This window comes from Phoenix dactylifera, chromosome 1 (assembly GCF_051530095.1).
Source record: "Phoenix dactylifera cultivar Ajwa chromosome 1, Ajwa_hap1_PhDact_Kaust_v1.1, whole genome shotgun sequence".
In the NCBI taxonomy this organism is placed as follows: domain Eukaryota; kingdom Viridiplantae; phylum Streptophyta; class Magnoliopsida; order Arecales; family Arecaceae; genus Phoenix; species Phoenix dactylifera.
In genome coordinates this window covers 13,187,584-13,200,871 of record NC_143190.1, presented here as the reverse complement: position 1 = coordinate 13,200,871, position 13,288 = coordinate 13,187,584, and the positions used below count along the sequence as shown (strand labels likewise).

Sequence of the window (13,288 nt, the reverse complement as noted above, 5' to 3'; positions counted from 1 at the left end):
TCTGATTCGTTTTGGCCCTTTGGGTTGTCGGATCCATGCAACGAAAAGTTGTCATAACTTTTTTTTTTTTTTTTGAGTAATAAGTTGGAATAACACTTGCAGTCTTGAAGATGTGTTAAGGAAAATTAAAACAGACAATGCTGCAGTTTATGTATGTAAAGAAGATAGAATAAGTGGTTATACATTAAAATCTTCATAAGGCCTTTTCAACTCGAGCAGGAACGCACCTAATTAGTGCATTAATCAACAAATAAAATCAATAATATTTTTGTTTAGATTGATATCAATGTATTACAGTGTAACAGATAGTGCTTGATCAAAGATCATCATGAAACATCACAAAACAGAAGATAATGAAATTCCAGAGCAGAGAATGTTTGACCAACTCCCCCAAGACTGAATTGTATCAATCCTTCGTCAATGCAACAGGAGGCCACTGACTCAAATGATGAACCAAAATCCAAATTCCCCAATTAGTAGTGTGATTATTTCTACACAATGAAAGAAATTGTAGTTAGTTGTCAGGAGTTCAAAGATCTGAATGGCATACACAAGCCTTGTCCTCATATTGGTTTAAGCGTATGAACCTTCAGCCTGTGCAACATGAACACCATACTCATGAAGGATAATTTCCCAAGGATATTTTCACTGATAGATATACAAGTCAGACAGAAGGATTCATTGGAAGGCCGGGGAATATTTTGATGAGGTTAATTTCTGTGTTGAGGCTGTATACCGAAGATCTGACAAGCACTTTCAGTTAAGTCTCTGTCGTTATTGATCTGCTCGTAGAAAGAGAGAGAATCGTCGCAACTTTTGTAGCTCTTGTTATATTTTGAGAAGCTTGACATAATCTTCAAATAATGCCCCTTTTCTGGAGCCAGCATGGTAAAAATTGCTCTTCAGTCCATCTATACTTAAAATTTTAATCATCGGGATCCATCTCTTCATCCTGTTCGGCAGGCCTTGCATCGATTCTGCTTCCATTATCAGAGTCCCCCTCCAAATCGTTGTCATCTTCAGGCAACTCGCTCTCCTCAGCTTCCTCATCTTTTGCACCAGTGGCCCTTACAGAAACCATTGCAAGGCCATGAACCATCCAGTCAGGGCAACTGTCCTCACCACCATATAGCAGTTCACCGTTTTTGCCCTTCACAGGATTAGAAATGTCAGGCAATTTGGATGTTCTGCATGAACATTCTGGCAATGGATGAGAAAGGAATGATGCAGGTTTAGATAATCGGGCCTCCGTTAGCAAGCCATCAACACCCAAACTCCGGTTAAGGTGATCCCTCACCAGAACTGTCCAGTTGCGTTTTGGATGATATAAATTGTCACGATTAGTTTCGAGAAGCTCAACAAGAGTTTTCCTGGTTCAAGGTAAGAAGTCAATTACTGCCAGAACATAGATAGAGATATACAACACAGGAATTGAGAGGCACTGGAACTTCTAAAAATGAAATTTATATACGCTTTTAGCACCCATGACTTGTCAAACAGTGGAAGTTACTAAATTGCTATAAGCCCAGAGAACGATCCTCACTCACACAGCACATTCATATAGCAACAATTTACTAACTTAATGGTCAGTAGATATATAAATGAATTAAGAGAGAGAATGAACTTTATAAAAATGCTTGATTTTTAAGTCTCTGCACTCCAGATATTATAGCAAGTTCATTTATGACATTCAGCAAGATAAAGCAGGAAATTGCTAACCGAACTGCCTCCAAAGACGTATTATGTTCTATACTTGTAACCTACCTGTTTTCCATTCTGCAGTGCCATTTAAGGTCAATATGAAAATAGTTGATTGAATTTGGAATTTTATTAGGAAACTCAAGTGTTATGGCTTTACAGTAAGAACTTTACAGAGACAAATCATTAAAGCTTATAATAAGATTAAATATTGTCACAACTTACAATAGATCCAATATATATATATATATATAGGAGCTTAAGTCGCAGAGGTTATAAGTTAAGCTGGAGTTGCAGCTCCTTTCAACACTCTCTCAAAGCAATTCACCTGCTTTTGGTTTTAGGAAAAGATGGGAAAAAATAATTAACCCCACTGGTAAATGTATTTTGTACATGACACAACAAATACATGGTAACTTAACACCATATATTAAATGCATCCAAAAGTCAGTGTGATATCAAACCAATGCAATTGATGCGTGAATTATGAGTCATCTTGTATAACTGATAGCAAACATAAGAGTCATTCTATTCACAAGATCAATGCATAGTTCAGCAGAGACAGAATAGCATGCAAGGTATGCCGAACTGGTACCGGTTGGCGTACCGGTTGGCTACTAGACCGGTTCGGTACTGGTTCGGACCGAATCGAACCAGTACCAAACCGGTATCTTGGTTCGTCCACGTTGTGGCCATTGTCCGCGCTATGGTCAAATTACGCCACAGCATGGAGCGTTGTTGCCAAAAAGGCCACAGCGTGGAACGTTGTGGTCAAATCAGATCATAGCACGTGCACTATGGTTGTGGTCAAATCAGCAACAGCGCGAGCGGCAAAAAAAAAATTGCTGAACCGGATGGAACCGACCAGTTCCATCCAATATGCCTTAAGTACCAGATGGTTCCGGCCGGTACAGGCCGGAACTGTTTTCCACCGCCGAACCGGTCAGAGACCAAACCGGTTCGGTACGGGCTGAACGGCCGGTACGAGCCGGTTCAGCATTCCTTGGTAGCATGTATGTACCTGTCAGGGCGATATGTTATGCCAGAAGCCGTTTGGTATAATCGGTGCCCCATGATCAAGCTTGAAAAATCGGGCCACCCACTCCCATCATTGTTGAAGCCAGGAAAGAATGCGTCAGCTTCAACAGAAACATAATAATCAAGAGCATCCCAGAGCAACCTGTGTGCTTGCATCCTCAAATCCAGAGGCGAAGGGTCTGGCTCTTTGTCAGTCTCAGCAACCCAACCATACCAACCTTCCTTCTCATGCTGATAAAAAGGCCTAGCAGGAGGTGGAGGAAGGGGTCGTGGCCGAGGCCCAGCTTTTTTCCACTCTTCAATAAGTTGTTTCTCACTTTTCACAGGTGGGGGGTGAGGCAGATTTGAAGGAAGAGGATATTCTGGTCCAAACAAACTAGACAGCTCCTTCTTACTGCACAAAGAAGTACGATCCACCAAGTTTGTGTACATGGCCCGCAGAGGAATTAAAATTCTTTGCCCACCAAATGTTTCAGCTCCAGCCAAGTATATTATTGTATTTGGAGGATATCCCATTGCCCTAAGGAGAAGCCCTACCTGCATAGGTAGTTTTTGTCAAAACAAACTAGTAGTAAAAAACAATAAATGATGCACCAGAAGGCTACAGATGTCCACCCACATATGGTTAAAAATAAGGATCAAGTTACTCACTACTTCCAAATAAGATATAATAATACAAGAGATAAAAAGTTATAATATTAAAGAAACATAAACTATGAAAACACCAAAGCTTGATGTTACAAAATAGATAGAACATTTGCCTTTTATTTATGTCAGAACAGATGAATAAAATGATTACTAATCAAATCCTAGATCAAGAAAAATATTGGTTACAAAAGGTGTTATCAATAGAAAGAAACATTTACAGGTTTACAAAACTTGACAAGTGAGCATCAACACACAGGCACATAAATACAATGTGAAAAAAAAGGAACTTCTTCAGCTTCTCTAAGTGCGCATACCAAAATTTCACCTTAGCAAACAAGATAAGAAGATCCATAATGAATTCTAACAGGTCTCACTCATTCCTCTTTGTTATGTAAAATCTTCTAAGAGGAAAATTAACCAGCAAAATAATAAAGGCACTTTTAGCAAACATTTAATAGAGATAATTTGGCCAGAAGCTGAACAGGCGCAAATTTACTGGCCACGAAAAACTCGCTGAATAACTGAAATATGACATGATTAGAACTGCACAGCAACAACAATGATTACTTCTAACTTTATAACAGATTCATGGATAACATTTAACTTTTGCCAGTAATCACAGGAACTCTCAAGGCATATAAACCACGAATTTCAAAGAAACAAAGCATTATATATAATTTGAGCTATAACTCACTCATGGAGTTGGCAATATAAACACATCAAAAATAGGTTTGTTTTCTGACTCAACATTGCTATAATAGATCACAGAAGCAAAATTTGCAACATATAAGCTAATATTAGAACTTAGCTAGTGATGCAGTAAGAGTACAAAAATCTGAGGTTTGCCGTGCTGGTCAGTACCATACCATACCATGCATATCGTATTATACCGGTACCGAACCGGTATGCAATCTTGTACCATACCAACACTCGGTATGCTTCTCTGTCTCGTATTATACCACGTACCAACACTATAATATGATGGTATTGGTACGGGTCCGGTACCGAGACGGCAAACCTTGGTTCTATCTAACTTTTATATTATAGTTTGGCATGAAGGAAATGAATAAGCAAAAGTTACCTCCTCAGGCATGAGAGGACATGAGCCATTTTTCTTTCGAGCCATTGAATCAACACTGAGTCCTTCATGAACTAATCTGCGTTTGATCATCTGCTTCCTTCTATATTGTATTAGTTCAGTGTGAACATCCTAGGCAGCATAAATTAGTAAGCCCATCAAGAAAGGAATAAATGAGGCATGGGAGTAAGATGTAAGAATGTAATAGAATCATCAAAAGTGACATAGCACGGCTAAACTGTAAATGTCCTATGGAACCTGTGTCAACAGAAAATTTTACCAAAAATTGAAGAATGAGAGAAGGACAAGCAACATAAAGACTAGTATACTGTTCAATAGGAGCTCAGTTATCATATCAACCTGGAAAAGCTCAGCACAGCCATGATATGCTAGGGTGTCTCTCACGAGACCAGGGTGATATGCTAGATATGGACGACCAAATGCACGCAGCCTGCAAAGAAACTTAAACTTAGATTAACCTGAAATCTACCCACTATAGCAGGAGACATACATAAAACAACAAACTAACACACAATTACTGCAAGTCAAGAATGCGAAAAGAACTGAGGCAGAGGAAATATTCTGAAGTAAAACATAGAGATCATATAATTACACGCAAGAACTAAAGACAGCATTGATTGCATAAATAAGTTGCATATGCCAGAGGAGCTTCATATAATAGCGAAAATGGTCTATTTAATCATAATTGTTTATCATAGTGATAGAATGATCAAGCTAAGCAGTTGTACCTCTCTACAATTTGGTTGCCAAGCATCTGAATTTCTGGGCGGAACTGTAGGGCATGGAAAGCAACACGACATCTGAGTCTCTGATACTCTGCCATACTTTCAGGAAGGATAGACTATACAAAAGACAAGAGTGTCATCAGATAATCAGAATAGAAATAAAAGCTACTCTTTATAAGTGGAACATTAGTTGAATGTACGTAACTTATATAAAATGTTGTAGATTAGTCTAAAATACCACAATTGAAATATTTTGAAACAATGTATTTATGTGGAAAAAGGAAAATAATTCTTGTTAAGGCAAAATTCCTACTTCGAGATATTGCACCCCGTTCCCACATCTTACCTCCTAATGCACCCTTTGATATGTCAATCACTTGAGATTTTGGAATCTCATATAATCTTTTTTAACTCTGATTAGCTATAGGAATCTAATCATGGTTTACAAGGATGGAACATATGTTATTGTTGTTAATATTATCTTTTGGATTTTCGGATAACCTCATACCAACTCTAGTTTCATGGAAAGTATCAAGCTCAAAGATAAATGGAGGACTTGAACAAGACATGTCAAGCACAAATGTGTCGTCAAGAAAATGATGTGATTGCCTTCTGTCTCAATGTTCTCAGAGTAAATTGAAAGTGTCATATACCATCAAATAGTCAGTACAAAAGATTGTAAGTTTTGCAAGTTCTTAGTCAAGTGAAAAAATTAACCCCTTTCCAACAGGACATGGATTTTGTCAAGGATTTTCAGCACATTGACTGAGATATTTATAAGAATATCCATCCTTTAGCTTTTATTTTTCTTTTTCCTTTCTCTTGAGCTGTGTTTCATCAAGCCAAGAATAATTAACAACAAAACTAATGACCAAGAGAATTTATGGAAGAAGGGAATGATTCTTTGTTTTGGCATGCTCAGCCTTTGGCTACCAGTATCAAGAGAATTGGCAAGAATGGTAAACCAGAAATTGCAAAAATTAGACCTACAAAAGTGTCTAGGAAGAATCAGACAAGATAACAATAAATATTACGCAACAATTATAATTGACTCATTTAATTGATGCAATTTAAGATGTTCAGTTAAAAACTATCGTGTTGTTTTCCTCTGGCTCATTTAATGATTACCGAGTCTGCTGTCACCTCTCTTATCCACCATCTCTGGCTGTTAAAGATATCACGCAGCCTTCTACTCAACCTCACAGGATGGTCGGGGCTTAAAGCTCTTCTGCCCTTTAACCCTCAAAGTGAGGTGTGAGAATACCCGAGCTTAATCCAAACATAGCCCACATCACCCAATGCACGCCTCATATGCAAGCACTTGGTCTTACACAATCTGCTTGGATACCCACTTTGCAGCTCATCCATTTAGAGAGCCTGCTTGAGGCATATTTGAGACAGACAAGAGCTTGCCACATATGCATATTTGACTACAAATACTACTTTCTAGAACAATAATTTTTTTCCTTCATTCAGATTCCTTACAGAGGGCAACATGTAGAAGATACATGATCAACCAAGTAAGAAATCTCATGGCTCAGCCACTTCAGCTAACCAAGACAAGAGAGTGCCAACTGCCAAGAGGATGAGCTGATAACATCTCTCATCTTGGTACAAGAGACATGGATTTGATTCCAACTCTCTAATGATTGAAAAAAAAGGTAGAGTTTCCTCCTATTGTTAAAAAAGAAAATAAAAGGGACCAAACAAAGGATTTTTTTCCCATGTTGCTTATTGTAATAAGAGTACCATATACTCCTTAGGGATATTTTCTAGCAACGAATTCAAAAGAACAAACGATTGGACCAGCTATGATATGTACAAAATAATATAAAAGTCTCTTCTATTCTTTTGACGTGGTTGTAGTTCATCAAAGATTAAAGAGACTATTTAATATGGAAAGCTAGTTTCTTTGTAGATGAAAGAAACTAGCTGAAAGATTAAAGAAACTAGCTAGGTGGAGTTCAGCTAGTTTCTTTTGACATGATGCAGCTAGAAGACTATTTAACTTATCTTTGATATTTCTCATATTAAATAGTCTTCTAGCTTTCCATTCCATCTCTCAGTCCTCTTATTTTTAATGACTTAGACCCCCTACACCATCCCACAGGACTGTATCATAATAGTTTCAATTTCTTTTCCCATACAAACATAATCACAGTTTCAAGTTTATTGTTGAATTTGAGCAAGCTTGCAATTTCTTGATATTCATCCACAAAACCTTCAAAGCTTCAAATTACATTCTAGATTCTCTACCCTCAAGGACCAAGCCTTGCCTGTGAAAGTAGGGTTCCCTTAGAATTCTAATCGTTGCAGTATTTCAGGTCTAAACAACAAGTCTAGCAAAACCAATTTAGAGTTTTAAAGAAACCCTATTTAATCAAAGATCCTTTAGCCCTCCTGCATCAGAATAGCTTTTAATTTTGCAGAAATCTAGCCATATACCATGTAAAATAAATCTGATGTGCAAGAAGGATATGAACCACATTTCCTTTTCTTCCCATAATTATGTCTCTGTATCTTTTTACCAAAAGCAAAATCTATAGTATGTGATGTACTCATTTACTTTCTTAAAGAAAACAAATCACAAGAATGCAATAGAACAGTTTTCATATCCAAATTTCAATTGGAAGCCTGGAACCAGCAGACATTCAGTTCTTGCATATTTGAGGAGACAACATACGAACATACATACATAAATACATTTACACATATGTGATGTACTTGTTTATTTCTTAAATAAAACAAATCATAAGAATGCAATAGAATGGTTCTCATATACATGAATATACACACATGCAAGAAATAGACGTGAAGGGCACCTCCATAGTTCTGCACACATAACAAAAGTTTTAGACATCTGAAATGCATGCACTCCGCAAGCTAGATATCAAGAGCAGAGAGGACTTAAGAAAAAAGGCAGCCTTTTTTACTATAGCACTCCCTCCAACATCATTGTTTTGTTTCAGACTACTCAACACTCAAGTATGTACAAGTATTTGAAAAGAGGTATATTCATCAGTCAATAATAGTAGAATGACCAAAATTGCCCACAATGCTCGAGTTGGAGTTTCAGGAGTCACGATCAGTTGTATGGCATAATTATAGATAAGACAACACTAATTATAATGAATATATACATCCACAACAATCTAAAGATCCATTTTTTTAAAGAAAAATGCACTAACAGCTGAGAGACATAAATAAAAGAAAGTCCTATAAAAACTCCACCTGAAGGCATCCACCGTGATTGATTATCAATCCAACAACTTTTGACCGTTTAAGCTTGGGCAACACTTCTGTGAGATAGAAACTTGGTGGGGCTGAATTTTGAGGCGAAACTGTCGGAAACTTGGTCTTTTTTCTAGCCTTCTTCAAATCATTCGGCAAGCTCTTCACAATAAAGACATCATTAGAAAGTGCGGCAATGAACTGCTCGTCGTTGTAGAGATAAGAGAAACTGTTGAATTTGGTACTGAGAAGCACAAAAATAAATGAAACATATAAACTTCAGACTACAACAAATGGTTAGGCAACTAAAATGTATTTTAAGAATCAATAGGAAAAAACCTGATGCCTTTTGAACGAAGACTTTCTTGGATCTCCGGAATGACTAAAGTGGCATTCAAAAGCCGGGTGATGGCCACAAGATCACAGATCTAGCAAATGAAGCACCATATTACATATTTATACTGGAAAATATGAAAAAGACACTTCCCAGAAGAAAAAGACCTACCGCAGATCTTATGTTATCAAATCCACCATATATCTTTGCATATATGAAACCATTCTGTTCTTTCAAAACTGCAAAAAAAAAAAGGCCGCATGATTGCTACGTTGCAAAATCTCAAGCACTTATTCTAGAAGAAAGGATAAATGGCATTGAATTCAAGTTAGGCAGTAATCTCGGCAGATAATTAATCACACAGTAAAACATCTACTTATAGGCAGTCCATGTTCAAAATTATTTTTCTTTTTCCTTTTCAACAAAAAAGATAGTTTCTTTTATTTTACAACCTTTCAGTTTGAAGCATGGTATGTCGTACTGGACTAGACAGTTAACTGAATATACCGTACCAAGCGTACAGTACCGTACCGATATGGGGTATTGGTACAGGGTCCGGTACCGGTATGGCGAACCTTAGTTTGAAGCATCTTGAGGGGAGAAAAAATAGAACAGGCAAAACATCTCAGTGCTATAATGGGCCTAACATGCTCAAAACCTTGTTTGTTTGACATGCAGTCTTGCCTATATCACCAAAACAGTTTATATCTTATTTCTACATAAATGGATGTGGCAAGATAAAGCGCTAATTATGGCTTCTTCAACTAAGAAATATCCATGCATTATAGCACAAGATAACTAGCTATAACATCCAAAAACATAAAACAAGTTCATGTTGGCTCCATGTTTACCTTTTGAATGGTGTAGATAGGATGGATAAATTGTTTTGAGGAATCCATGAGATCATGTAAGTCACTAGCGGTCTACTTATGGCTCCTTTAACCAAATATTTTTATGCATTGTAACAAGATAACTAGTCACCATGGTCTCAAATCCCAGTGGGATGTCCCGCAGGACACCAGGATGGCGTACCATCCTGAGTATCGAGACAGGATCGTCCCGCTATTGCCCTAGCATTCCGATTGGCAAGTCTTGGGACATCCCCTGTCTCAAGTGTCGAGGCAGGGTGGGACGGCAGTAAATCATGTTCCATGGGCAAATAAGGACAGACTCGTCCCACGAAATTTAAAACCTTTCTAGTCATGTCAAGGCAAAAGATCCATTAAAGATGTTGTTTAAAACACACAATTCACCGTAACCTGAGTTTGCTCCTCTTTTGCTCTCACAAACCCAATCCTCCCAAATCCAACCATCAACTACAAGTTCTATGGTTCTATTCTTACCTTCTATATTTGGTTTTTAATTTTTTTGCAAAATACTTATTGCTGTTCAACTTGTATTGAGTGACTATATAATACAAAATTATGTAATGTAAACAAAATCAAAGAAATACATGCATCAAGGATCTTGAACTAGTCTTACCAGGATAGAAGGTTCTAGTATTAGCATATGGCTGCAAGGTTTCCAAAGAGCTCACAGGACCCCATAATTTTCGGTAACGAAACTTCTGTACCACCATTTTAGAAACAATCATCAGATGATTCTGAATAAAAAAATGCACACGGAGTTTCTCGATGTAGCTATTAGGAAAAAATAATGTCAGTGCGCATAATCCTGCTATCAGAAACATGGAGATTCAGCACAGCCAAAACAGTATTATAGCGACTATGGCAATAATTATGGTGGTGATGAAGACATACTTGTCCAATTGGATAGAAATCATCCACTCGTAACTTTTGCTGCATAAAGTCTCCAGCTGAATAATTGGCAAGAAGAAGGTGCACCAGCAAAGAAACCACCGATAAGGCAATACCCACAAGTGCAGCCAACTTGAACTTGCTCTTGTGAAACATCTTAAACTACCACTTGCATTTCAAACCTTGAATTATTATCCAAGTAATACATCAGAAAGAAATACATAAATAAAAATTAGTTTTAGATGCGTAGGTCAATACAGTGTCAACTAAGTCAATCTGAAGGAATTATAAAAACCCAGAACCACATATAGCAGATGGAAAAAAAAAAATGAATTTCTTCAAGTAACTGAAAATTGCAATAAACTTTATGATAGAAAAGACAGCAAGACATCTCGCATCATAAATAAAACTGATTAAAAAAAAAAGTAAAGACGTGAGCATTGGTTCACAAGCTAGATCATTGAAGCTGCTGAAGTTATTAATGTAATTAGTACTTGAAATTATCATAGAATATCGCTAAGGAAGACAAATGCCAACGATCTAAAAATAGAAATATGCAGCAAAATCATGGAACTGATCGGTACAGATAAGCTTGGTGGCTAGACTTAGGCTAAATCACTGCAAGGAAGCACCTAGAAAGCAGAAAAAATTAAAAACCGAAGATGCTTCAGAAGCACCACAAGAAATTCGAGATCTAGTGGTTCAAAAATGTGAATGATTTGAAACTTCAGAACTTTACAATGCAATCGTCTACTTCTAAAAACCAAAGAACAAACACATCTCCCTCCTCCTCTCCTCTCTGTGTTCTCCTACCAAGATTTCAACCAAATCGGCTCCTCTGAGCTTCTAATTCAACTACAAACCCAAAAAGATCATTGTGATCATAGAAACAAATCATTGTAATCTCTACCTAAAAAACTGGCAAACGGATCACGTAGAACACGGCAAGGCACTCAAAACCCTCGGAGACGGAAGGATTGAAAATGAAAGGAAAGGACAAGAGGACGGAAGGATTGAAAAGGATTGAAAATGAAAGGAAAGGACAAGAGGACGGAAGGATTGAAAAGGAAAGAAAAGGAAAACGAGGACTCCTCTTCTATTCGGGAAGCGGAGATCTGCGAGACGAACCAGAACCGATCGAGAAGCATCGAATCGGGAAGTAAGTCCATCAGTGCTCTTACCCTTCCTCAGATCTCCATCGGAGAATTCGAAGCCCCAGGCGAGAAAAGCCCTAGAAATTTTCGAGGGAGAGGGACGGGTTTGGATGGAGATTTTAGTAGCTCGAAATGGAAGCTTTGAGGAAGACGAGGAGGAGAGCGACGGGAAATTTTTTTTTATTTAAAATTATCATTATTTCGTTTCGATTCGGGACGAGGCGGAAACCTGGAATTCTGGACCGGTTAGCGAACCGGACCGGGAAAATAAACCGAGATACATCTTAGCACGTGCAGCGCATGTGATCTCGGAGTATTTGGTAAATAGCCATGATCCCTCTATATTAAATTCAATGTTTACCTTCATAAGTTCCATCTGTTTTTCTTGTTTCTTTTATATTTGAAATTCTGCTGATGACAATACCAAATCTGGAAATTTCCATGGCTGATCTGCATGTCCATTTGACCGTGCCTAAAATTTATTATGTGGTTAATTTCCATAACTGCAACTACTTAATTTTTTTCTTCTTTCATATTATTGATTGTTCGCTTCTGTTTAGATCATTCAAATTAAGTTTTCTCCATGCCAGGTCTACCTTGCATTGGTGATCAAAAACAAGGCTCATAGCAACTTGGGTGATTAATTATTGGTAACGGGTTGACGGGTTGTGCACCATTATTGGTAGCATACAAAAATGATGCTCATGAATGCAAAGGATTGGTTGCCAACTAACACTTACATGCAAGCAGAAGTAGACAGCTCTCGTGGAAATTTGGAAGCTCTCCTCTCCACCTGGTCTTCAAACAAAGCGCCTTTTGCTTATCTTTCAAACCTTAATTCAGGATTTGCAAAAACCAGTACCATAATCCATGCACTTAGGTACCGAGTCAGTACTGTACCATATCGATGCATGTATGCATGTCGATGCCAATCAAATACCGGCAAGTGCAAATGAACGAGAAAGAAAAACAAGAATGTAGAAAGAGAATGAAGGCGGATCGGGAGTCGAAGCTCATCAATCAGGATTGGAGCTGGTCAGTCACAGTTGTAGGTCATCAATCGGGAGTTAGAGCTATCAGCAAGACTCCCCATGGCATCGTCATTAGAATGCAAGGAGGAGTTCAGGAGGAGAATGAGATGGAGAGATTTGGGAAGAGAGAGAGAGAGAGAGAGTTTGGGGGGCGTGAACGGCCATGATTCTGAAGTTGAAAGATGAGAGAGAGAGAGAGAGAGATCAAACATATGAGTGTTTAGACTTTCATAAAATGGCCTAGTTCGGCTCAGATGAATTGGGCTAGAACTATCCAGGTTTGAACCATCTGGACTAGCACGAACCATTTAAGATTCATCAAATGCTTATTGATCTTTTTTTCCATTTTGCAGAATATATTTGGATTACTTTTCTAGGACTATATAGGTTGAAAAGCAAGCCTCACAATATGAAATGATTTTGGGTGGCGGTTAGGGGGAATAAATATGTTTCTGATTATCATTTAGCGTGGAATTGACTAATGTTAGATATTTGTTAGAACATATGGCCATAACATAACAAGAGGATTGTCCTAAAAGAGGATCGAAGCAACATTCTTGTCATCTGATGTTC

General features: G+C 37.8%; 1 protein-coding gene across 1 annotated transcript; it reads right to left on the bottom strand.

The window, feature by feature from the left end:
* Positions 1-251: 251 nt before the first annotated feature.
* On the bottom strand, positions 252-11,882 carry LOC103720667 (protein EMBRYO SAC DEVELOPMENT ARREST 30-like). Its single transcript, XM_008810492.4, has 11 exons — positions 11,712-11,882; positions 10,534-10,712; positions 10,256-10,340; positions 8,945-9,012; positions 8,779-8,867; positions 8,440-8,683; positions 5,212-5,324; positions 4,823-4,913; positions 4,466-4,594; positions 2,720-3,273; positions 252-1,370 (listed from the first exon to the last, which is right to left on the bottom strand). Exons 2-11 carry the CDS (start codon positions 10,684-10,686, stop codon positions 926-928), a joined length of 1,971 nt encoding a protein of 656 aa, XP_008808714.3. The 5' UTR covers positions 10,687-10,712; positions 11,712-11,882; the 3' UTR covers positions 252-925.
* Between the last annotated feature and the right edge of the window lie 1,406 nt (positions 11,883-13,288).

What these genes read in the sequence shown, in the direction of transcription:
- LOC103720667 (XM_008810492.4), bottom strand. Translation starts at nt 10,686, where the DNA reads ATGTTTCACAAGAGCAAGTTCAAGTTGGCTGCACTTGTGGGTATTGCC. An exon ending in ATCACGGTGGATGCCTTCAG is followed by an intron (nt 5,325 to 8,439) that starts GTGGAGTTTTTA and finishes TCTTTTGTATAG; the next exon opens with TCTATCCTTCCTGAAAGTAT. An exon ending in ATAACATATCGCCCTGACAG is followed by an intron (nt 1,371 to 2,719) that starts GTACATACATGC and finishes ACCTTGAACCAG; the next exon opens with GAAAACTCTTGTTGAGCTTC.